We start from the raw sequence: 27,194 nt of genomic DNA, 5'->3' as shown, positions 1-27,194 counted from the left end.
AGGTGGCCTTAACTTCTATGTACTGACATTTTAATTAATAATTTGATACAGTGCACATACATGTTTTTGCATTGTAAAATATACCTGCATGTACAGTAATTACATCTGTAATTTCTGTAGTTACATTTAGTGACACTTCCCTCACACTTTACCCATCCCACCACACCTGCCCCTAACTTTACCCGTATCCCCCCCCCCCCCCTCAATATCAGCAAAAGTGTTTTGCAATACAATATGAAGACAGTGAGTACATTGTACTTGTTTTGATGTAAGTACATAGTAGTTAAGGCCACCTAATATAAAGTGGGGCCATTTTTGGTTTTCACGTTTGTTAAATGTTAAATGAGCTGGTTGAATGGGTAGGCTGCAAATCATGTTATTAACTTTCACAACCCAAAGATAAAATTAAGCCAGAATTAAAACCTATTTAATATGCTGTTATTGCATGCCATAAGAGGTGGACTAGATATCAGACACTTCTTGTTCAAACCTCTTTAGAAAAAAGCCACTGTCCCGTTCCAGTCAATAACAGCACCCTCCCACTTTGTCCTAATGGTCATCTCTACAGATGGAAACTTTTTCTCTAGGTCTCCCTGAATGTCATTATTTTCAGCTTCCCAGTGATGGGAGTGTGTATCTGAAATACAAGAGAGCAATATTCTTCAGCAGGCAGTGTCAATGAGTAAGAGATGCGGGATAAGCGAATGACTATACCTATGGTGAGCACTGTTGTGCTGAGCTGAGTCGGTTGGCCATTGTAGAAGTAAAGCTGAAAAAGATGCTCCATCTTCCAGTCAGACAGCAGCGAGCGGTTTGGGCTGAACAGAACACTGTAAGTGCCGTTGATGTTGCACACCCAGATAGGCAGCCTGGGGGTTTTCAGCATGCTGCCCACCTAGGAAACAGGGATCAACTTAACATGAATGCTTTTAAAATATAATGGAGAAAGAACCTTAATGTAAAGTGTTAGCCAAATAAATAACTAAGTTAATATTTAGTTAATACAGTAATGCAGTATAAAGACTTCAGATGCAAAACCCACTAATTCTGTCATTTTAACATTTTTATTTTAACAGTATCATTTTTTTAATAAGGCATTTCAATAACTGACTAATAACTTTTCAATGCTATTAAAAGTAATTGAACTTAAGATTGGAGCCTGATAAAAGTGCTCATTTAAAACACTAATTTAAAAGAAAACGGTCAGACAGACAGGTTTTTGCATCTGAAGTCTTTACACACACACACACACACACAAAATCTTGACATTTGCAAATGATTAATGTGTACACACACACACACACGTTGGTCTATGTGGTTTACAGGGACTCTCCATAGGCGTAATGGTTTTTATACCGTACAAACCGTATTTTCTATCCCCTTACACTGCCCCTGCCCCTAAACCTACCCATCACAGGAAACATTCTGCATTTTTACTTTCTCAAAAAAACTTCATTTAGTATGTAAATGGACTGCATTTATATAGCGCCTTTATCCAAAGCGCTTTACATTTTTGCCTCACATTCACCCATTCATACACCGACGGCGATGTCAGCCATGCAAGGCGCCATCCAGCATGGGAGCATGCTGGGGTTAGGTGTCTTGCTCATGGACACTTCGACACTTGGTCAGGTGGAACCGGGGATCGAACCACCAACCTTTCGGTTTGTAGACAATCTACATGAACCACTGAGCCACTGCCGCCCCGGCTCTCAAGAAGTACACTTATTTTGATGTGTTGATAAACTATAATTAAGCACTTTGCACATGCTTTAGTATGTTCTAGTGCAACGTTTAATGTTTAATTACATCAGAGCAGAAATTCTTCAAAGAGTTTGATCAGTGTGGCTCAAGTATCTTGTCGTTTACAGCATTTATTCGTAGGTTACCTACAGTTATCCTACAGAGAAAGTAAGATTAGGTGTCAAAGGTGATGGGACAAAATCCCAGATCAGTCTGACAGAAGAAACGCTTCCCTTTTCTGTACAAGAGAAAGATGTGAAAACCCGTAGGATGGGTACTGTACCAAGGGGAGCTGTGCATGCTTGACTTGTTCCCTGTTCCAGAAGAGATACCCGACATGACTGCGAGTCAGAACCCCGTGAAGCGGGTGGGCGAGTGGTTGGTCTCTCTCGTCGGTAAGTGATGTACCGTTGAAGACATGAGGGGTAGCACGCCCGGTCAACAGCAGGTTTAATAAAGCCTAATAAATGCAGAGACACTATGAAGCAATTAAAGAGCTACTAACAAGTCAAATGGACAAAACAAAAAAAACACGTTACCTGTCGACAAACAAAGTTTCCCAAGCACAAATGCAAAAGATGAGAGGTGGTGCAATCGAAGTCTGCTCGTATCCTACAAATATAGGATTAAGTATACTTAATTCATCTCATTCAATTTTGAAGAAAATCTTGAGGCATTTCTCTGCCACTGTTATAGCGTTTTCCCAGAGTCCAAAAACATACAGTATAGGTGAATTGGAGACTCTAAATTGTCTGTAGGTGTGAATGCACGTGTGTGAGTCATGTAATGGGGAGGGTTGGGGAAAGATATGGTGATCTACCCTGAAAAAAATAAATCTCAAATAAAAATTCATAGACAAACTCTTATGTATGGCAAGAGATTGCCCATAGAATCACCACGGGTCAGATATGACTGAAATGGTTATTGAATGAATGAAAAGTATTTACGGTCATGTTTGATCAGTGCTTGATCTGTGAACGTACCTGTCAATAGTCCTGGAGAAGATAACGCTGTACAGAAAAAGTATGATTCCATGGCTTCCTTCTTCCTTAAACTACAAACATTCAGGTGAAAGTTAATATAACCTTATTTTTATAATATAAAGCACGGATCCTCAAATCTGGCCCAACAGATCCACTTTCCTGCGGAGTTTAGCTCTAACCCTAATCAAACAGACCTGAACATGCTACTCAATTACTGTGTCCGAAATTGGCAAAATGCTGCCTTCGGATGACACATTTCAAGGCAGGAAGGCATCAAGGCATGTCCGAATCTAATATTAGCTTCACTTCCTGCCTCCTGAGATACCTGCATCTGATCGATTTTTATTCTTTCAGAAAAATGCATTTGCTGGTCAGTTTGTGTGTAAATGTATGTTTTTTACCAATATGTTCCACTTCTGATGTAATTTCTAGCAAGAAATTACTAATGTAGTAATTAAATGTGTATATGTTTAGTTTTTCCCAAAGCTCTCTCTATTTTGCTGTAGATCATTAAACCGTTACACTGCCTTAGAAGTCTGTCCGAAATTAGTTTCGTAAGGTGCCTTCATGCACAAAACACTGCCTTACAAGTCATTGTCTAATAAGGCAGCGAGGCAACGAGTCAGCTGACTAGGTTTTTGGATGCAGCCAATGTCTTCAGGATCATTAGAATATCACAGGTGTGTGTGTGTGTGTTTGATCAGGGTTGGAGATAAACTCTGCAGCGCATTGGCCCTCCAGGGTAAGATTTGAGGAACCCTGATATAAAGTACAGATTAAACAGAATTTCCTGATAAAATAAATAATTAGTTTTAAAATTTACCCACACATTGGATGTGCTCGCAAATAAAAGATCTAACATCATCTTTCTTTTTAAAGGTGAAAAGCTGCAACTGTGGAATAAAAAAAATAAAATAAAACAACAAAAAAACATTACAACATATTCACAGTGTTGTGGAAAGTTACTTTTCAAAGCAATGTGATACTTTTTAGGGTGTAATGCAATATTGTAACTAATTGTGTTTGTTACTTTTTATGAAAAGTGGTGTTACATTACTTTTGCACAAAGCTGGGTTTAGTTGCTACCCAGGTAAGTTCAAGATTAGTTTGAGCAAACTATGTTTTTTTGGGGGGCTCAAGAAGGTGGATTGTTTTTTAGCTGTGTTTATCACCATGGTAACTGACACTACACAGCTAATCTGCTCTGGAGCAGGTTTTATTCTGGGTTAGAGATCGCAAACCCAAACTGGACCAATCAGCTGCAAGTAAAGATGCAATAAAGCCACACCCCCTGTATCTCTCGTTCCAAATTTGCTGTTTAAAAGTGAAAAAAACGTTAGAGACAAAATTGCTCAACCTTTGGCGCTAATTATTTATTATATTTATATTATACAAATTAAAATTACTTTTAATTAATATAAAATTCATATAATTACTATATGAATTGACAAGTACCCAAATAGTACTATAAAACATTCATTCATAATTCTTTTAAACAATGTGTATTCATTTGAGCTCTTTGTAAACTTATAATTATAGGCATACTTCTTTGATTCAAATCATGCATTGTTAGAGTCAGATACTCTTTCAGCTTCCTTCTCAAAATGTCGCTGCAGCAGGGGCTTTGTAAATTCCTGCTTTGTAAACGCATTTAATTTCATGATAATTTTCAAAACAAACGATGAATTGCGCCCTCTCTTGCGAGAAGTGAATCAAACGGACGCCGTGATTGGCTGTTTGCTGCACGTGTCACACTTTCAGGTGCTTCAGGGTTAAATCGCTAACTCTGGATTAAACCTGAGTTGACCGAGAAGGTTTATACCGAGCTTTTGAGAAATGGTTGAACTTGATCTAAACCAGATTTATCTGGATTTTTCGACTCTAAACCTACTCTGAAACGCAGTTTGTTCAGCTAGCTTCATGCAACAGGCTTCTGGGCTGGACTTGCTGGTTGTGTTAAAAACTAAAAAAAACACTTAAAAGGCATAATGTGTCATTTTGCCGCTAGAAGTCGCTTATTCAAAACAAAGACTTGATGACGCCGTGAATGAGTGTGGAATCATGGGAGTTGTAGTCTTGACTCGTCACCTCCACAGCCGGTGGAAATGAATCCGGCAGACATGGTCAGAAATCACATTCATGAATGAGCGAATGTATTAACGTTTTATTAATGTCACGGTGGCATGAAGCAGGATGTGTTGAGATCCTTCGAGAGCGAATGCTAATGAGAGGCCTGCGCCAAACACCGTCTCTGAGCTTTTATTAAGCTGAAGCTGCAGTCGCCGCTTCCTCTTTTCATTGCGTATGTGGGGTAAGGCAGCGCTGTTTTACAGTTAAAACTATCATACTAAATACATTTGAGTGTGTTGAAAGTTATGTCGTGATAACGAGTGCGTTTGCTTGGTGGCTGCTATGAGAGACCTGTTGAACTTTGCAGTAATCTAGATCGATATTAGAATAGCAAATTAATAAAACCAGGATGACTAAATGATTGTTGCTAAATGGCAATATTGTTTAAATGTATACTGCCGAATATATTGACAAGCATTTATGGTAAACTAAAATATACTTAATGTCATTTTATTCAATATTTAAATATTTGTAATTAAACATTTATAATGAAGAAGTTGCAATCTAGAACATTTTAAATACATTTTAAATATAACGAGTTAAAACTAAGTACTTTACACATGCTTTAGTATGGACACATGGAAGGAGAAAGCTCTCTCTGATTGTGTTGTTAGCCACTTGACAAAATAGCATCGTCTCTGAGGCATGGTAAAACATGGTACCACTCATGGTAAATCAAGAAAACGTGTTGAGCTTATACAACGATCATGCATAACATTATGACCTAACCCTAACCCACCTTCCTAAAATTGTGTTGGTCCCTTTTGCTGCCAAAAAAGCCTTGACCTGTCGAAGCATGGACTCCACTAGATCACTGAACGTGTGCTGTGGTATCTGGCGCCAAGTTGTTAGCAGCAGATTCTTAAGTCATGCAAGTTGTGAGGTGGGGTCTCCATGGATCAGACTTGTTTGTTCAGCATATCCCACAGATGCTCGATTGGACAGAAATCTGAGGAATTGAGGCCAAGTCAACACCTCAAACTCGTTGTTGTCCTCCTCAAACAATCCCTGAACCTTTTTTACTTTTTCAGCAGGATAATGCGTCCTGCCTCAGAGGACACAGCCACCAGGAAATACTATTTTCATGAAATGGTGTACATGGTCTGCAACAATGTTTAGGTAGGTGGTATGTGTCAAAGTAACATCCACATGTATGGCAGGACCAAAGCTTTCCCAGCAAAACATTGCCCAAAGCATCACACTGCCTCCCCCAGCGGCTTGGCTTCTTATAGTGCATCCTGGTGCCATGTGTTCCCCAGGTAAGCGATGCACACACACCCGGTCATCTACATGTAAAAGAAAATGGGATTCATCAAATCAGGCCATCTTCTTCCACTGCTCAGTAGTCCAGTTCTGATGCTCGCGTCCCCACTGTTGGTGGACAGGGGTCAGCATGGGCACCCTGACTGGTCTGTGGCTATGCAGCCCCATACTCAACAAACTGTGTATTCTGACACCTTTCTATCAGAACCAGCATTAACTTCTTGAGCAGTTTGATCTACAGTAGCTTGTCTGTTTGATCGGACCACAGGCCAGCCTTCACTCCTCAAGTGCATCAATGATCCTTGGCCGCCCTTGACCCTGTCGCCGGCTCTCCACTGTTCCTTCCTTGGAGGACTTTTGACAGATACTGACCACTGCAGACCAGGAACACCCCACAAGAGCTGCAGTTTTGGAGATGCTCTGAACCAGTCGTCTAGCCGTCACAATTTGGCCCTTGTCAAACTCGCTCAAATCCAACAAAATCAAGTCAAAATCAACTTTGAGGGCAAAATGTTCAATTGCTGCCTAATATATACCAGCCACTAACAGGTGCCGTGATAAAGAGGCAATCAGTTTTATTCACTTCACCTGTCATAATGTTATGACTGATCGGTGTATATGACAATGATTAGTTTTCTGATGATAAATGTATATTCAAACAGATACTGACTGGTCAAATAAAACATTTTAAAAGCATCTTTGTTATTTCCATGGTTTCTATGAAAGTAAAACTGGAAATCAAGGGTAGTACAGATATGATGCTATTGACAGGCGACACGCTCCGTAAAACTGGTCAAAATAGATGATGTCTCTGGATTTAAACATTGTTGGAAAAGTTTAGTTTAATGCAAGTACACAGGTCAACAAACTATATAATATTGTTGTAGTGGTTTTTGGATGCTCATCTTCTGTAATCTATTTTTGCCAGATGTAAAGGCGGGAAGAGACGGGGCGAGAAATTTCTCTTACTTAAACAATAAAATATATATATATATATACACAATTTTATTTTTTTAAAGTAAACACAAATGAGATGCTTTGTGTGAATTTTAGCTTTGTATGGTATAATTTGTCAGCAGTTTGGATTGCATTTAACTTTGCGTTTATTTTGAGGAATACTGAATGTGTATTTGTGTGAGTGATCTGAGTAAATGCATGTTCACATTCAGTCTAGAACTACTATGCTCATCATTCTCACACCATACAATGCTTCTGCCCTTATGATTTTTCTCAACATGACAACAGGAGAGCTGTCATTCAAAAGTAACACGGTAATTGAAAAAAAGTAATCTGATTACTTCATGTTACTTGTAATGGATTACCCCCAGCACGTACCCTCTCTGTGAAGCTGTCCAGTTTGTAGTCGAGGTGGGGGGTGAAACAGCGCTCTGACGTGACCAAGGAGACGGTAGCTGTCTGCTCCTCACCAGCTGTCCACAAGATGTCAGCTAGAGCGGCTGCCAGTGCTCTCCTCTGCTCCTTCTCCCCGACCTCCAGCATGCTGAGAAAGAGAAAAAAGACATAGTAATAATGGGAACAGATCAAAAAGTGATTATTCAATGAAATCTCTGCGATAATTTTTCCATACAATTTTTTTTTTTTTTACAAACTTAAAGACAAGAACAAAGAACCTTTGCATTGCGCATGCTGAATTCCCTGGCCGGTTGAAGAGCAAATATTTAATAATATGAGCCTGAACCACCATCTGAATAGCACTGACTCCTGCCTGCAAGAGGACAGAAGTAAAGAAAAAAAGCCTCACATTTTGAAAGTTTCTCTAACAAATTATCCATTTTAGTAAATCATTTCTACACAAAAAGTTCCTTTGAAAGTAATTGCCTTTTTAAAATGCAGGATATTTTCATATTAAATGATAAAATACAGCACACATGAATACAATTCCATAAATAAAAATCCATAATTAAAACCAGCTGTTTGCTCTGCTTGTACATACTTGATATATTTAAAGGAATATTTTAAACTAAATTGTGTATTCAGTTATTTATTTCTCTTGTGTTATTACTAACTGTGGTTAACAAAAAAAGAAAAAGGAATAAAAAGAAAAAGTGCTAATATTGTGCCTAACTTCTCGTTGTGTTCCTCTATAAAAAGAAATTTATATGGGTTTGGACAAACTGACTAAATTACAGATTTGAAAGACTTTTTTTGATGAAAGAATGCATTAAAATTCAATCAAAAATGAAAATGTGTAAATTTTAATGCATTCTTACAGCTGGAGAGAGTATACAGGACATATGACTCATGGGTTTCACAAACAGCACTGTTTTCAACATTAATAATAAGAATTGGCATATTAGACTGATTTCTGACAGATCATGTGACACTGAAAACTGGAGTAATGATGCTGAAAATTCAGATTTGCCATCACTATAATTATATTTAAAATATATGAAACATGAATATTAAAATAAAAATACAGTGAAATATTACATTACAGCTCTTTTTCTGATACAATTAAATTCATATTTGGTGAGCATAAGAGACCTATAAAGACTTTTAAATGGTATGCAACACTAAGTGTTCAGTTTATCAACCATTTTACGGGTCATGTAAGTTTCAAATGTTATATTCATTTGGTGGAGAAAGTTAATCTTGAATCAGTTGCTGGAGTGCTCTTTATATAACTGTGCTTTCTTGTAGCATCATAATGCCAGTGTGTAATCTGCCAATAAATGACATGAGGCATACTACACTACCTGAGGATAATGGGGAAGCATATTTACTTTTTGTACCAATGATCTGTGGTTAAGAAAGTGGCAACATTTCAAGCTCATTAGGAAATAATGAGGTGGCGGGAAGTGATGTAATATTCAGACAATGGTGTCATACTAATCAATCAGAAACATACTGAGTCATGGCTTCACCACAATAATTAGTGATCAACTAAAGCTTGTAACATAACCCTTCTTCACTTGTGTAAGTTCTGGCAAAGGGCAAGTAGCATTATTAATGTGATCACACGCAAGTGGTTAAGTACAAAGCCTCAAGTTTGTACTTAACCTGAAGTTTTTCTCCATTTCCAGTATTAACAAGCATTTTGAGAACTTTTGAGTACTCTTAAAGGACAACTCTGGGGAATTTTTAAGTTTATCTAGATCATTATACCTTTGTGAGTACGGCCTATAGAAAAATAAACGAACCGGATTGGTCCTTGGGATGAGTACTGCCAGAGCCCTACAAAATGACCTCCAGCAGGTCACTGGTGTGAATGTCTCTGACCAAACAATCAGAAACAGACTTCATGAGGGTGGCCTGAGGGCCCAACATCCTCTAGTGGGCCCTGTGCTCATTGCCCGGCACCGTGGAGCTTGATTACCGTTGAACACCAGAAAACACAGGTCCGCCACTGGTGCCCTGTGCTTTTCACAGAGGAGAGCAAGTTCACCCTGAGCACACATGACAGTCAAGAAAGGGTCTGGAGAAGCTGTGGAGTCATGCTGCCTGTAACATTGTTCAGCATGACTGGTTTGGTGGTGGGTCAGTGATGGTCTGGGGAGGCATATCCATGGAGGGATGCACACACACACCTCTACAGGCTAGACAATGGCACCCTGACAGCCATTAGGTAACGGGATGAAATCCTTGGACCCATTGTCAGACCCTAAGCTGGTGCAGTGGGTCCTGGGTTCCTCCAGGTGGATGGCAATGCCTGGCCTCATGTGGCAAGAGTATGCAAGCAGTTCCTGGAGGATGAAGGAATTGATACCATTCAATGGCCCCCACGCTCACCTGATCTAAATCCAAAAGGACATCTCTGGGACATTAGGTTTCCATCCATCCGACGGCGAAAGGTTGCTCTTCAGACTGTCCAGGAGCTTAGTGATGCCCTGGTCCAGATCTGGGAGGAAATACCCCAGGACATCATCCATTGTCTCATCATGCATACAAGGATGTGAGGGCCATACCAACCACTGAGTACAATTTTGAGTTGCTGCAATGAAATTTCAGCTAAAGGGACTAGCCTGCTGCATAATTTTTTCATTTTGATTTTCAGGGTGTCTTGGAATTCAGTCATCTGTAGGTTGATCATTTTCATTTCCATCAAAGATGTGGCATCCTTTTATCCTTAAAATTACCTACAGTCCATTTTAGTATAGGTATCCAGCATGATATTTTCCCCATTCAGAGCTGAAGTGTTTAAAAAGTGTTACTTTCATTTTTTTGAGCAGTGTATGTATACAATGTTAAACAGCGGTACATTGTGCACTGATACCAGCTTTAAACAAAAATAAATATGTATGTTAAGTACGGAACCCACGATTGGTCATTATTTTACGAAATTAAAAATGAGGGAACAATTTACTATAATGTGGCCATGATTTGACTAAAAATAGTGAACAAATTAATGAGGCCATGAATTAATACATTGTGGAAATAATGTTTAAGTTATGGAGACAATATATATTTTTTTCTTCAGATTGTCAACTGCCAATTTTCAAAATGTTTTTAAACAATATCCTACCCGTTTCCAAGGATTTACAGACAAATTATGACAGTAAGCGATGGCTGCTAATGACAGATAAAGTTGAATTTCATACTCACCCTCTCAGTCTCCAGAGCATATGCCATATCAGAGAAAGGCTCACGAAACTTGAAGAATGATTTCTTCCATTCATAGTTGAATATATGGAAGGTGTTTCCAAATAAAATACTTCTTAAACTCTGTAAGTGATAAAACAAAGTGGAAAATGTCAAAATGCAGTAAATAGTTATTTATTTAGGATAAAAAATAAAAACACTTATTTTCTATTGCACATTTAAAAACAGCACGTTTTGGCCAAAGAGATTTGCATAAATTGCATAGAGTGGTCTAATTTGATACATAAAGCATGGTAAAGGTAATCAGTTTTACTTTTTAACTGCATGGTGTGGCTCGGTATGGCTCATTTAAATGATACCTCAAACGAGGTGGTACGAAGCAAGACGTACCAATACTAAAATGTGACATGTAAATACTGCAGATCACTGCATGATTGGTCATCATGGGAGAGAATCATCACCATCAGCACCATTGGATTTTTTTGACACGAGACACCAAACCCACTAGAAACAAACCTCTTCGTCTTGCAGTGAAAATCCACATACAGAGAATCAAGAACACCATTTCGTCGATATGCTCCATTGCTCCTGTGTTGTGCGTTTGTTTGTTGCAGAGCCAAAGTAAAAGCGAGCCGAGCACCAGTACCATGCAATGGCAAAGCACCATCACTGCTAGTTGATCAGACTAGTACTTAAGACACAGTCTTAACGTAATGGCTATGTTCCCTTTCGAGGGAACTTCTATGCTGCATCAGCTGCTGATCCCATGGAGACGTGCCCTCACGAAACCTGGTGTCTGAAGCATGTGTTCAAACACGCCATTCAGTGGCACATGCAGTGTAATGACGTTGCAAGGTGCGCCCCAATGTATAAGAAGGGCACCTGAGAGCACGGCATCAGCTTTGTCTTTGTTATTATACACAAACAAGCAGCTTCCACAGAGTAAATAGCAGTGAGTGTAAAACAGGGTTCCTCAAATCCAGCCCTGGAGGGCAACTGTCCTGCACAGTTTAGCTCAAACCACTTACCTGCAATTTTCTAGAAACTCTGAAGACCTTGACTAGCTCAGGTGTTTGATTAGGGTTGGAACTAAACTTTGCCAGTAGGTGGCCCTACAGGACCAGATTTAAGGAACTTTGGCGTAAAGTCAGGAATTTAGAGAATTAACTTTCCCTGGGGACATCACTGAAGGCTCCCCTTTTGCACTCAAAAACATGTTAAACAACATTGAGAATAGTTGCAGCGCTTATGCCGCAGCTGGGAAAACTGGTGGAGCTTGGCACACTATGGCAGTACTGCAAGCTTATAAGGCAGATCTGCTCAAAGAGCTAGATCTAGGGGAGGGTTTACATTTTGAGGCTGTCTCTGAACTGACTATAGCCATAGATCTACCTCTCTGTGCACTAAGTAGGCGGACTGCACAATTGGATGGTACACGGCTGATATGGTGACGATATAGAGGCATCTGTAAAAAAAAAATATTTTTCAGGGATCAAGGTGTCAGATAAAGCTGTCCTCTTTGATGCCGGTCTCACCATTGGGATTGTTTGGCACTGCCATTGAGACTGTGTTGGACAGCTTCAGAGAGGTGAGAACATGGTTGGCCACCTTTGGGAAGTATATCCCTCGCTGGGGTCAGGCCCCTCCTAAACAGTCTACACCCTTTCTAGCAACAAGTTCCTGGAGAGAAAGGCAGAAGGCACATGTGGCTGCCCGAGATCCCTCTCTGAGAAGTATGGGAGAGAAGAAAGAGGAGAGTTATAGAGCAGGGCTGAGGCTTAAGCTCTCGCCTCTTTTTTAATTTCTTTCAGCCCTTTCTATATCCATGTGCCCTTTCAAGGAACAAGTTCTTGGGGAGAAGAGCAAAGGTGAGTGTGACTAAAGCTAGCTCTTCATCTGAGGAACTGGGAGCGAAGTGAAACCGCAGTAGAGAAGCCACTCACACAGATCTGGGCACTGGGAGAAAAAAAAAAGGGAGAACGATTGAGCGGGGAGAAGCCCATGCTCTCTCCCCCCTTTCACCTCCACCAGGCTTGGACGCTAAACTGAGGTTATGCTCCTTCTCATTGCCCTTATTGTTAGACATAGGTCATGGACTTAAATGAGGCCTTGTCTATTTAATGCTACATGCATGTCTCTGCATCTTCCATCAAACAAAAATGTGTTGACGTGTTCTCAGGTGCCATTCTTATAGGCTGGGGTGCACCTTGCAACATTGTTAAAAAGTGTTGGCCATTGAATGGCGTTTGAACACGTGCCTCAGACACCGGGTTCTGCAATGGGTCAGTCACCATATCGTTAGCAGCTGACCCAGCATCCTGTTCCCATCTCAGTGAACTGGGGTTACATACATACCCCTATACGTTTACGCAACTGGCCTCAAGACCTAACTATTCATACACCTTAAAGGGGTACTTCAGCGCTGGGAAGATGAATCTGTATTTAAACTGGGTCATCAATGTAGTAGAAATGTGAAATTATTTTTGAATTTATTGTCTTCTAGACTGAGAAAAGACAGAAAATGTATTTTTGTCCCATGGGGATGAAAGACTACAATTCCCAGAATGCTTCGCTGCCCTGTGCCATTCCCAACGCCACCAACTTGATTACAGTGACTGAGTTAGAGGAGACACTACAATTGAAAACTGAACGTGTCTGTTCAATATAATGAGTGAGTCACCGCGCGAGTATCACAGCACTGAGCACTAACTGCAGGAGTGATGAGAGCTGAGGTAATCGCAACTACACTCGCGGCATACATTCACAACGCGAGTTCAGTCTGGCGCGTTTCAGTTCATGCCTTCTCAAATTAATTTCTATGAAAGTTAAGCTTGTAAAGTTAAAAGACTTACATTGCGCACCACAGCTCAGTTTAAATGAGCAAACTGAGCTCTGCAAACTGAGCTCTACCTGCAAGCTGTGTGTAATCTCCCATCCCCCATGCGCGAGTTCAAAACATGCGGAAATAGCTCCCTCTGCTGGCTGTAGTCTTTAGCCTTTGGGCAAACATTCCTCCTATGATGCAAAAATCGTCAATTTGCACCATAGGAGGAATTTTTCCAGAAATAAAATGCATAAATCTCTTGTCTCAGGGAGATATGAGGGGGAAAAGCACAATAATTTGAATATACTCCAGGGTTTCAACTGATACAAAGCCATATGCTAATCGCTGAAGTAACCCTTTAAGAACACGTTACAAAGTACAAAACATGCCAGTGTTCAAAATGTGCCAATGCACAACCCACGTAAAGAACATAATTCTGCAAATAGCTGCAATTTTAAACAGATAGAGACAAAGAGGTAAAATGTACAGACTGCAGCTTTTAAGGATGTTTAGGGTACTTATTAGCCTGACAAGCCAGACCCACATCAAGATGTTTGGTCTGGAAACTCACCATTGGCAGGGCTCAATCCCAAGGGCGGGATAAACGGTTGTCTTTCAGACTCCCTCTGCACGCAACTGGACAGCACTTAACTGATAAGTAAACTTTCGCGGTAACTGATCGGCAAAACGCCGAACACATCTTCCCTTCTTAAAAATGATTTCAGTGCCATTCTTTGTTCTTCTCTCAAAGAAAAGCTTAACTCCAAGTTTTCCAGAGTCGTGGCCAAAGCCGATTCGAAAGACCGCCATTCGCCAGCTTCTTTGTTTACAAGTAACACGCAACTCTGCTGTCCTTATGTTAAAACTGCCCACTGACTCACAATGGCCCTCATTTATCAAAAGTGCATACACCAAATTTCCAGCGTACACCTTGCGTACACCCAAACCCAAGGTGACTTTGAGATTTATCAATATGGACGTTGGCGTACAATACTACGTAAGCTCATGAGGTGGTGTACGCACGTTTTGAGTTAGTGCGAAAATGTGCAGAACAACTATTCCTAACACCACAAAACGCACTGACAAATATATGCTATATTATGACCCACTGTAAAACAATAATTATAAACTTTGTGCAATGGACTTCAGTGTTTAATTTGTGAGACTATACCAAAGCATTTGATTTGTAGGCATGTATTCCTCCAGTTGCGAGCCTGTGCGCTTTACCTGACGTTTCAGGGTTAGGCCCGGCAGCTGCACACGGACTGGGACTGAAAATAATTCAGACTGACAAAATAATACAAATCACATTCTTCTTCTTTTAAATAATAATAATAATAAAATAAATAATAACATTATTCTTCTAAATAACAATAAGCATCATTAATAATAAAAATCATCATAATAATAAGAATCTTACAAATTGTCATGCAATTATTAAAGGGTTACTTCAGCGATTAGCATATGGCTTTGTATCAGTAGAAACCCTGGAGTATATTCAAATGATTGTGCTTTCCCCCCTCATATCCCCCTGAGACCAGAGATTTATGCATTTTATTTCTGGAAAAATTCCTCCTATGACACAAATAGACGATATTTGCATCATAGGAGGAATGTTTGGCCAAAGCTAAAGACTACAGCCAGCAGAGGGAGCCATTTCCGCATGTTTTGAACCCGCACATGGGGGATGGAGATTACACACAGAGCTCAGCTCGCAGCTACAGGCACTCATTTAAACGGAGCTATGGTGAGCTGAGCAATGTAAGTCTTCTAGCTTCTCAAATTAATTTCTATGAAAGTTAAGCTTGCAAAGGCATGAACTGAAACGCGCCAGACTGAACTCGCGTTGGGTTGTGAATGTATGCCGCGAGTGAAGTTGCGATTACCTCAGCTCTCATCACAAGAGCTCATCAGCTCATTTATCTCACTCCTGCAGTTAGTGCTCAGTGCTGTGATACTCGCACGTTGACTCACTCATTATATTGAACAGACACATTCAGTTTTTAATTGTAGTGTCTTCAACTCAGTCACAGTAATCAAGTTGGTGGCTTTGGGAATGGCCTCACAGGACAGCAAAGCATTCTGGGAATTGTTGTCTTTCATCCCCATGAGACAAAAATACATGATCTGTCTTTTCTCAGTCTAGAAGGCACCAAATTTAAAAATAATTTCACATTTCTACTACATTGATGACCCAATTTAAATACAGATTCATCATCCCAGCGCTGAAGTACCCCTTTAAAGGGAATAAATGGTACTCCACATCACTAGCCTGATGTGGTCATACTCAATTCTAGTCAGAATATGAGTCTGAAACTGCTCCATTGGGCTGTGTTTATGGGGCGTGTTTTAACCGAACCAGAAAAAGACCTCAATTGGACAGACCGACAACCAATCAGAGCAACGAAGGACGCATTGTCAAATCGCAACAGACAGAGCTCAACTGCACTGTGTTGCAAAGTCCGCATTTTTTTCCGCGGTTGTTTTCTATGTCCAAGGGTTGAAGCGACTATTATGTGATATATAGACCCATGAGTGCGAATTTTAGCAGCAACCTTGCCAAAATAACACGTCACCCCCTCAAAACCCCATTTTTCCCCCGGATAACCCCCCTGAGAAGCTATTGCTTAGGGCTAGTAGTTGGCGGATTTTGTTGTGAAAACTTGGCAACCCTGTCTGCACGCACGCTGGAATAAACGATCTTAGCCGTGTTGTAAAAAAATAAAAGAATTGATTGATACAAAGAGTACTTACCCAACATGATCATCATCTTTGAGAGAAATTAGGAAGGTGAATGCATATACAAACAAGCTCTACGTTTAGGATTCGAGTAAATACAACCCAAGCCCCTTTCATGACGTGCATGATTACGTTACTGTTGATCATCTGTCCGTCATCATCTAAAGCCCGCCCTGATGATTTCATTGGTCCGCACGGTTTCTGTTTGGGGATAATTACTCCTCTATTAAGCGAGGCCAGAACGAAATGCCCGACCTAAAAATGTTGTGGACGGGGCTAGGTTCGGTTGGCATCCAGGCTACCACATCACATCATCACTATTGTACACCCCAATAGCCTACATGTGCCGTGATACGAAATGAAATGCTAATTGTTTCAAAACATGTTCTGTAAAATAATGCATTGTGATAATTTCTCATCCGAACAGCGATTTAAACTGCTGGAGTGCGGTTCTCAACCCCCACACTATTAACAGTAGTCGTAATTGAGGTCCACATTTTGCTTTTGTGGGTGCCTTTATTCCTACTCTTTAAACTCTCAAATAAAACAATTTAGCTTTTTTCCACTTCCCTGGTGATGGTCTCGATGGGCGGGTCTCAATCATCTCAATAGTTCAGTAGTCTGGGCACTAGGGCTGGGACAACACGTCGATGTCATCGATGACGTCGACGCAAAAAATACGTTGACGCAAAATATGCGCGTCGATTCGTCAGACTCAAAATATAGATGGTGGCGCCGGAGATTAGTAGCAACCATAGATATACATAATAAAGTCTATTATGTAATTAAGTATATTATTTATTATGTATATCTATGGTAGCAACACGAGTGGCTCCTCAGACTTTCAGAAGTGCAAGGCTTGCGGGTTGGCACGCGGCGCGCACGGAGCAAGCGCTCTTAACACAGGCGCGCATGCACGCGTTTTGTTGTCACGGCTACATAAAAAAAATTCTGCACACAGGAAGACAGATGTTTTGGTAATATTTTATGTATTTTAATCACAAAAACAAACGTTTGCATCAAGTGAAAGCATCGGACACATTGGCTCCGTTACCTACATAATAAGCTGTTTTAAATTTAAAATGTTCACTGTCTAATCGCCCTGATGTGACCGAGGGTATCCATCCTCTAAGTGAGCACAGCTTCATCCCAGGACTATTCCGTTTTTAAACGGAATATTGGCGCCGTAATGCACTCTACATGTAACTGTTTTCACTGTCATGCCGCGGTTGCGCGTGGCGTTTCTGTTGCGTGTCATCCACGGGGCTGTGTGGCGTTTTCTCTGCCTCTGCACACTAGAAGCGTGTCTGACGCGGCGCTGCTGCTGCTATTGATGCGGAGGGAACCCCTTTACTTAATGTTAAACATAAATAGCCTACTGATACAGCAAAGACAACGTCGGCAGTAGCCTATTGACCACATATCTATGATATTGACGGCACAGGCAGTGTGCAAACTCCAACCTGTTTACGTGGGAGCCGAAACAAAAACGGACACGCCACGCAGCCGAGACGCTCACGAGACGCTTCAGTGTCCCCGGATATGATTAGCCAACTTGTTGATATTTAATCGATGGGCATAGCCTGTAGGCTGAGTTGCATACAAAGAAAAATCGTATATTGTGTTTCTTTGTTGTTGGTTTATACTTAGCTATTTATTTGTGCGTGTGTGTGTGTGTGTGTGTGTGTGTGTGTGTGTGTGTGTGTGTGCACTTTATGATTTTATTGAATGCATTGTTCTTGTATAGTCTTTTACTTTGGAATTTTAAAAGCAATAAACATATATTGCAATGTTAAGGAATTAGTTTTTTTCATTCAGATAATTAAATCAACATGTATAAATTGCTATTAGGCAATTAATGGGGAGATAATCGATAATCGAATCGTAACCGAATCGGACAGGAAAAATGAATCGTTAGATTAATCGATGCATCGGGAAAAAAATATTCGCTAGATTAATCGTTTAAAAAATAATTGTTTATCCCAGCCCTACTAGGCACTGATCAGGGAGTCAGCCCATTGACTTATGTCCTAATCAGTGCTCTGACTAGTGGACTAGTGAGATGATTGAGAGGCGCCTAATCTCCACGTCGGAGAAGTTTCGCTTCTTTGCCGTCTTCCGTGTGTCCATGGCGTAAAATGAGGGAGTGGGGGAGGCGGAGACTTGAATATATAGGGGCGTGTTATTCTAATGACGATCGTTTTCAGCCACAGCATTTGCGTACACCTGGATTACAGAGGTGCGCACAGCTTCATAAATCAGACGGTGAGAGGAGTGTAAGCATAATCTTACGCCAACATATACGCCCATTTCTACGCAAGATTGATAAATGAGGGCCAATGTGATTGGCCTGACCAGAGTTTGTTTTTTTACAGCTCATAAGTCTATTGAGACTTACTAGACTACACTAGTATTATTAGTGTACAAATCTAGTACACTAGATTTGCTGCCACTAGGGTGCGTCTAGATTTCTAGGCTAGGTACTTACTGCTCAAATTCATTATAGTCAATGTTATAATCTACCAAAGAGGAATAAGCAGCATCTATCATTATACTGGACACTATCGGTCACCCATTTGGAATAACATTTTTTAAATTGTCTTATGCCAATTAGGCTGCATTTATTTGATCAAAAAGTACAAATGTAATAGTGAAATATTTGAAAAACAATTACTTTTCTATTTCAATACATTTTAGAATGTAATTTATTCCTGAATTATCATCCATTACTCCACTCTTCAGTGTTACATTATCCTTCTAAAATCATTCTAATATATGATGATTTGATGAGCATTAGAGACGTCTTTCAAAAAGATAACAAAAAAATCTTAATTACTACAAACTTCAGTGTTGAATGTTAACTCTAAAATGCCCCCATTCACCTGATCTATTGCTTAAAGTGCTAATAAATAAGCAATGAGTCTATATCCCGTCTTTTGTCTTCGGTGCATGCACACATACACACACAGCACAAGTCTGTTGTGAGACACATGGGAGGCAAGAGAGCGAGGGTCAAGTGACAGGGTCATGTTCCACAACTCACCACCGCCAGCTCTGGTGACACTGGTTGCCCACCCAGACTTGGAGACACTGCAAGGGTCTGAGGTATGGAGTACGGCACCATGAACTGGTTATTTGGGGCACTGACGTGATGGGATGACGTGGCAGGTCTAGATGAGTCATCATTGTCCTCATCAGCTTTGATCTTCTCACTAGGTCTCTATACAGGAGATAAAAAGTGTGAATATTTAGAAATCACAATGCGCATAGCAAAAACAAGTCTAGAAGAAAAGAAACATCACAATTCAATACAATATAAAAAGTGAACGTGCCGTTGTTAAAGAATAGGGTCCCTTCAAAACATAAAAAAAAAAAAAAAAAAAAAATTGGAATAATTAAGATTTTTCATGTTTTTGAATTAAGTATCTTATGGTCACAAAAGTGGCATTTATTTAATCAAAAAACTGATCATTGTAAAATATTACACCTTAAAAGAACAGTTCTCTATTTGAATATATTTTAAAATGTATTTTTTCATGTGATGTCAAAGCTGAATTTTCAGCATCATTACTCCAGTCTTTAGTGATCCTTCAGAAATTATTCTAATATTATAATTTGGTGCTTAAGAAACATGTATTATCATCATCATCAATGATGAAAAAAATTGTGCTGCTTAATATTTTTGTGGAAATGGTAATACATTTTTCCCCCAGGATTCTTTAATATATAAAAATCACTAATTTATACTGACACGTTTGATCAATTGAATATGTCCTTGCTGAATAAAAATAAATAAAATACATACCCCAAAATTACTAGTTTCCACAATAATATATGATAAATGCAGCAAATCAACATATTAGAACGATTTCTGAAGGATCACGTGACTAGAGACTGGAGTAATGATGCTGAAAATTCAGCTTTAAATCATAGGAATAAATACAATTTTCAAATAGAAAACTGTTCTTTTAAATTGTAATATTACAGTTTTCACTGTATTTTGTTCAAATAAATGCAGCCTTGGTAAGCAAAAAACAAATTACAACTTTTGACCATAGCATCCATTACATTTCTTCTTGCTTGCTTTCTATAAAATCACCCTCTTCCTAAACTGTGAGCACAGCTCCTCAAAGTAAACTTTATATTAACAGAATATTAACCGAAAGCACAGAGTAACTACTCTTAGGAATGTGATACCAGGTTTGTGATGAAGGAGCCGTCAGCAGATCTGAACTCACATCTTGGCTTCTCTTCACTTCCTCTTGAAGAAGCTCTATGTAGCTCAGTCTGGAGTGCTGCAAACTCTTGATGGTTTGCAGAAGGTCCTGATAATCCGTCATGACTGCTTTACTTACGCTGTACTATTGCATGTGGATTCGATTTCACACATGGCATTAACAATATGACCAGTAAACAGCCTACCAGTTAATCTGGTACTAAACCCACACAGCTGTCCTCCAGTCTTGTGATACGGAGTTTGTTGAGAGTATGGCAGCCACACAGGCACATACATACACTCGACTCTGATTGGCTGACTGTATGTCATGGGAGAAATGACATGCAGCCACCTGAGAGCCCAGTGTCTGCAGTATCAATTATGGAAAAATCAGACAACCACATGAGAAGGACATTGACACAGGGTGTGTTACATTTCCGATCGCAGGATCTTCACACAGATACGGTCTGGATTAATTAACAACAACAACAACTGCATGGAGCATATTATGTATTAAGGGTCTCTATTATACCCTCATCCTTCCCTTGCACTTTGTAACAAATCCTTCCCTCGTGGGTCAAAATGAGCCGTAACCCGGAAATTATACTTGTTTTTTTCTTTGTCCAGAAAACATAATATTTTAGGCACATTTTAAGTTATTTTTTATTTTATTTACCATTAAATTACTAGATTTTATCAATAAATAGTTATTCAATCGCATTTGTTCTACTTCATTCATTTTGTTTAATTTCATGCATAACCCTTTTAAAGGTGCACTATGCAACTTTTCCATCCACTAGAGGGCACCTATTCAAAACAAAGGCGTAGTTTGATGATGCCAAGTTTGAGCGCAGAATCTTGGGACATGTAATGGGTCCTGCACACTGTGCGATTTTTCAAAATCCTTTGCGAATGTCCCTTGTCAGACTGTACGAGCATGATCCCCGAAGAGGGCGCGCTAAAAACGGACGCGCGCATGAAAACTCGTCCGGAGTTTTATATCATCAATGAATGACGTGTTCGGTAACAATGAGCTGCATTACACGCGGGACTGAAATGGAGGCTACAAAGAAATCTCTAGCTCTTATTTTGGTCATAGTTTGTCTTGAAAAACAGAGATATTTGACTGTCGTCGTAGGAGAAGTCACACTGCAGGATTGTGTGCCAAATCTTCTGACACTGCCAGAATTTCGTCTGAGGTCAAATTTGATCGCAGCGCTCATTAATCGGCTGCCGGTGAACATGACAGACTAATGACCAAAGACGTCAGATTTTAGCCTAGGATCTGAGAAATCTTTTAGGATTTGCTAAATTTGTCTCAGATGGCCAAATTGTGGGCAAAATCACACAGTGTGCACCCGGCTTAAGGCCTGTTGCATGAAGCTAGCTGAACAAACTGAGTTTCAGGGTAGGGTTAGAGTTAACAAATCCAACCTGGTTTAGATTAAGTTCAACCGTTTCTCAAAGCTCGGTATAAACTTTCCCTGTTGACTCAGGTTTAATAGAGAGTTAGTGATCAACTCTAAAGCGCGTACACCTGAAAGTGTGACACGTGTGGCAAACAGCCAATCACTGTGTCTGTTTGATTCACTTCTTGAAGATTGAGATCGGTTTGAAAATTACTATGAAATTAAATGTTTTTACAAGGCAGGAATAAACACTGCTGCAGCGTCGAGAGTTTGAGAAGGCAGCTGAAAGAATATCTGACTATATCACTTCCTTAATTTGGAAAGAGCCATACAGAGGGGGTGTGGCTTTATTGTATCCTTACTTGCTGCTGATTGGTCCAGTTTTAGTTTGCGAGACTTTTATTATGAAGGGACACAGTTGCTGGGCGCCCGCGCCATTTCCTGCTTTTCCGGTCATGAGTATGAGGTAACGCAGCTCTGTTTATCATATCAGATACAAATCTGGTACAAATTGTGGTTTTGGCCTATTAAGGCTAATTTTGACCTTCACGGCAACTGTGAGGGGGATGAATGTTTTTTATTCATTTACATTATATAAAGCCTTAAAGTTCTGCATATTTAAGGGAATGGTCACTTTGAGTGACAGGTGGATAGCCAATTATCTGCCGTCTATAGTCATTGCGTCACCTAAGCGCCGCCCACATCTCCGCCCACATTTGCCCATTTTAGGCTTGTTCGACTTCACCTAGCGATGCGCAGACCGATCGTCGGCTGACTTGAAGCAGTGCATGCCGGTTAGAAATGTTGTCCGACTTGAGACAGTGCCGACATCACATGACTGTGACGTATGTCAACAAAGTACCGCGAGAGCGATTCGAGAGCAGCCGGCTGATGCAGCCGCTGCAGATTCTCAAGGGGGACTGCAGGTGGATGCAAGAGCGCTGATGACGACACAGCTGATCCATGATTGGATCAGTCACGACTGCAAAGCCCTGCAAAGAGTGGTGCGCTTGTCCGAGCGCATCTCAGGGTCAGCTCTCCCGTCTCTGCAGGACATCTACATCAAACGATGCACAGGCAGAGCTACAAAAATCATCAAGGACATTAATCACCCGGCCAACCCCCACTTCACCCGGCTGCCTTCTGGTAAGCGCTTCCGTAGCCTGATGGCCAAAACTGAGAGACTCAGGAGGAGTTTCTTCCCACAGGCCATCAGACTCCTGAACGCTGTCACTTAAATACATGTGACTTCACCTCACTTCAGTATTTACAAACTCACATACTGATATTGCACTGCACTTTATTCTTGTGTTTCATGTAACTACTCATTATAATGCTGTTTGCACATTACACTCCTGCACTTCTGTTATCCACAGATTTATTTTTATAGTCTCCAGTTTACTTTATCTCGCTTATTTTATTCCACATCTCTTAGTTCTTTTACTTGATTTATTCATAATTCTACATATGTATATATATATAGCACCTTATCCTATTCCTATTTTATCCTATCCCTATTTTATAATTTATTGTGCTTTTTTTGTTAATTGTTATTTGCTGTCCATGGAGCGGACCTGTTTACATTTCACTGCCGGTTGTATTCTGTATAACTGTGTATGTGACAAATAAAACTCTTGAACTTGAACTTGATTGGCCGATTCACCGCATGACAGCGAACACGTGCGTTTCGTGTTTATTCTAAAACCTTACGTTATGCTAATGCTCACAGATCATTTATTTATAACAGTAAAACCTCTTCATGTAGCTGCGATGTTATATCATCATGTTTATCAAACTAAAACTGATAAAAACCGTTGACAAGACTTCATTGATAGTGTATGTTTATATGTTGAACATTAATCTTGTCCAAATAAACGCTTTATTAAACAGTACATAAAGTATTGAATGAAAATGTAATTTGAAACATCTGTGTATTTGAGAAATGTTGTATTTATTTAACTTCAGCTGTGATAGTTTGCAAACGCAGTGCATGCGTCACCACAGGAAGCAGAAAGTGTCCGGCTTCACGTCTCCGTTTGCAGCTCCTCCCCGCCTGCACTCGGCTACTCTCGCCGATCGCATCCATCCAGCCGCAGCCGATGTCCAACACTATCGCAAGCCATTTTAACATTTAAACCTTTGTCTGACTATCTATAAATATATTTAAAGATAGTAACAATTGTATTTTGACTAGTGATAATTATAATTCGACTAGTCAAAATGACAATTAGAGATATCTGCAATTATAATTGCACTAGTAAGAAATCTGATTCGAGATATCTCTAAATACATTTCGACTAGTCAAAACTCTATTAAAGATATCTGTAATGAGGTTAGAGATATCTTCAATAGACGCGTCACACATACGCAAAGGTAATTAGAGATATCTCTAATTCAATTTCGACTAGTCACAACTCTATTTTAAGATATCTGAATTGTACCTGCTCCTAGTCAAATCTGCGCTGTTGTGTAGGGTTGTGACGTGAGGACATTTTCCACCAATAATCGACGAGTGACAACATTTGGATGCATATGATTAAATGTCTCCAGCAGACCCAGTCAAAAACATTTAAGAATGATTTTAAAAAGATTACAGGTTAATACATGTTTAAATAACATTGACCTGATGTAGATACTGATTACATTGATTAGTATATTGCGTTGTGTTTACTCGTGTCATAAAGGTAATAATCCACAAGGTGGGAGTGGTGTGTTGTATTATAGCAAAAGATCTGCGATGTGATATTCTGCTGTGTTGAGTGATGAGCGCCACTGAGTTGAAAAGTTATTTTAAAATTATAACATATGTAATGTTGCACCAGAAATAAGGCCAAATGCTTAGCTTTAAATGTGTTCGTTTGGGAATAAAAACTAACACAATTTAATCCACAGCATGCACATCTCAACCTTGTTTATTACTTTAATATATAGCCTAGAATTAGACAACAACCTTCTTGATCTTCTCAGCATATTATATGTCACTTTTACACATGTCCCAGGTACATTTTTATTTTCATACGTTTGATTTCCTTCTATATAAATGAGCTTAAAATGACCAAAGACGCAGGACTTTTATTATACAATTCTTAAACAAAATGGCAGATGACAACGGTTTCCACGGTAGGATTGGTTAATAAAATGTTTAAGGTGTGGCTTAGCTAAGGCATATTTGCATGCATGTTTAAGATATCTATAAATGAGTTTTGACTAGTCAGAATGTTAATTCCAGATATCTACATTTATATTCTTCCTAGTCACAAAGCTAATTGCAGATATCTCCAAAGAAAGATCTGTCTAGTCAAAAATCAGACAGAGATATCTATAATTAAATTGCAGATATCTTTAAATGAGTTTTGACTAGGAAGAATTCCAATTCAAGATATCTCGTATTAAGTTTTGCCTAGACAAAAATCCAATTTAAGATATCTACAATTATAATTTGACTAGTAATAAATTATTTGCAGATATCTACAAATGTATTTTAGATATCTTTAAATTTGATGAATTAAAGATATCTTAAATGTGATTATGACTAGTCAAAAACCAGTTAGAGATATCTCTAATTATAATTTTTACTAGTGCAATTGTAATTTGAGATATCTCTAATTAGAATTCTGCCTAGTATTAAATCAATTAAAGATATCTTTAATTACAATTTCTACTAGTCAAAACTCATTTGAAGATATCTGGAAATATTTTCCAATGGAAGTCAATGGAAGAATGTGACTAGTCAAAATAGCATTATAGATATCTTGAATATATATTATGACTAGTCGAATTAACATTGTAGATATCTTCAATCCATATTATGACTAGTCACAATCACATTGTAGATATCTGGAACTGGAATTATGACTAGTCAAAACTGATTTATGACTAGTATGCGAAGGTGTATTTAATGCTAATACGGCTTGCCATACAACACACCTTTTCTGTTATCCGGGAATGACACGCGATGACTCGCTCACAAGATGGCAACGCCCAGCTCGCCCCTACTTTAAGCTTAAGAACGGCTTATCAGAATCCTATGGCTGACGTCATGGACACTACGTATTTTTTACATTCTATGAATTTAACACGATATTTCATGACCCTTTTGCCACTAGATGGCCTTATAGCACTAATAGGGAGCAAATGATCTGTCCTGTTCCGCTGGGTCCTAAAGTCAGTTTCCAATTCAATTCATATAAAAGTAGACATTATTAAAGCATTTTAGTTTGAAGTTTGATTTTCTATACTGAAGCAGTCATCCCATTTCCTTCATTCCTACATGGGTCAAATAATTGACTTGTGAAGGAAGGATGTTACTTTTTTAAATTTCAAACACAAAACTCCTCGAAATCGAATCATGGTTCAAGTGCGGCAAACGTAGTGTCTTGGACCACTCCAATGAACTCCCAGTTATTATTAATATGAGTATATTGATATTATTAATATGAGTATATTAATAGTTTCAGGTCAAAATGAGGGTTAAAAGGAACAGTTTTTTTTTTTTTTTTGTTTGTTTTTACCGGAAGCTTCCCTAGGGCTCGACATTTTAATGTAGGCTACGTTGAGAGAACCTTACTTTGAGAAGTAGGATAGCATTTGCCATTTTGTAAAAAATTATGCTGTAGAAAACGCAATTTGCTAATGCAATACTAGGCACAGCACAAATGAACGCACCCTAGACGTCTAAATTAGAGATAGAATTAAGCAATCCAAATCAAGCACTTACTTTAACGTTGTCTTGTTGTAATTCCAACCTGTAAGATAAGAACAGGTTAACTGAACATGAGTCTCAGCAGAAGGGGACATCAGGAAGCGCTTTCGTATCCGACCCTACCCGCGGGAGTTAAATATTTCTCTCCATTCATCCAATTCCGCGACCTGCTGCAGGATTTCATTCAGCTCACTGCTCGCGTCCACATCAGCGTCCATCTGCAGGTGACAGGAAACATCACATCTGCGTTTAGTTCGAGACGAGTCCTTCCCCGGCTCGAGTTCAGTGGGATTCCCGGTAAAACAGTCTCAGGGCTCCCCCAGGTTCACACAACAAAAGAATAGATAAGTGAGACAATCACCCGGTTGCGCACAGACAGAACGCTCAGGGCGTTTTACTCAGAGCATCGTGTTTTAACACGGCGTGTCAACTACATTGTCTTTAAAATAAACGTCTCTTGAGAACATATGCCATTCAGTTCCGTTGCGCTCAGTCTAGCTGGTTTTGAAGCCGAGAACGCGTAATTTGGGAGCGCCTTAATGTGCATTTGGAACACATAGTAGGCCCTATATCTTTATTAGTAGATTTAAAGTCAGGTTGTGGTAATTAGATCCAGCAGGTGTTG

The 27,194-nt window shown here is 39.6% G+C and overlaps 1 protein-coding gene across 3 annotated transcripts; it reads right to left on the bottom strand.

The window, feature by feature from the left end:
- Positions 1–231: 231 nt before the first annotated feature.
- mindy4b (MINDY family member 4B) lies at positions 232–27,194 on the bottom strand. Of its 3 annotated transcripts, XM_067451599.1 has the most exons (12): positions 26,693–27,193; positions 26,585–26,612; positions 19,286–19,462; positions 10,683–10,802; positions 7,751–7,845; positions 7,455–7,620; positions 3,554–3,619; positions 2,727–2,797; positions 2,283–2,355; positions 2,027–2,203; positions 715–895; positions 233–637 (listed from the first exon to the last, which is right to left on the bottom strand). In XM_067451599.1, the coding sequence occupies exons 1-12, from the start codon at positions 26,785–26,787 to the stop codon at positions 495–497; spliced, it is 1,392 nt and encodes a 463-aa protein (XP_067307700.1). In that variant the 5' UTR covers positions 26,788–27,193; the 3' UTR covers positions 233–494. The 3 variants fall into 3 exon arrangements, with proteins under 3 accessions (XP_067307701.1, XP_067307702.1, XP_067307700.1); XM_067451600.1 differs by lacking the exon at positions 3,554–3,619 and having other exon boundaries at positions 232–637; positions 26,693–27,194; XM_067451601.1 differs by lacking the exon at positions 10,683–10,802 and having other exon boundaries at positions 232–637; positions 26,693–27,194.

This window comes from Pseudorasbora parva, chromosome 8 (assembly GCF_024679245.1).
Source record: "Pseudorasbora parva isolate DD20220531a chromosome 8, ASM2467924v1, whole genome shotgun sequence".
Taxonomy (NCBI): domain Eukaryota; kingdom Metazoa; phylum Chordata; class Actinopteri; order Cypriniformes; family Gobionidae; genus Pseudorasbora; species Pseudorasbora parva.
The sequence above is the reverse complement of the archived record's forward strand: the minus strand, read 5'-3'. Positions and strand labels throughout refer to the sequence as shown.

Bases quoted from the DNA above. Each gene is read 5' to 3' on its own strand.
- mindy4b (XM_067451599.1), bottom strand. From the start codon at position 26,787: ATGGACGCTGATGTGGACGCGAGCAGTGAGCTGAATGAAATCCTGCAG. The intron at 2,356-2,726 runs GTACGTTCACAG...CTATATTTGTAG, and splicing joins TTCTCCAGGACTATTGACAG to GATACGAGCAGACTTCGATT. The intron at 896-2,026 runs GTACAGTACCCA...CCTGTTTCCTAG, and splicing joins AGCATGCACAGCTCCCCTTG to GTGGGCAGCATGCTGAAAAC.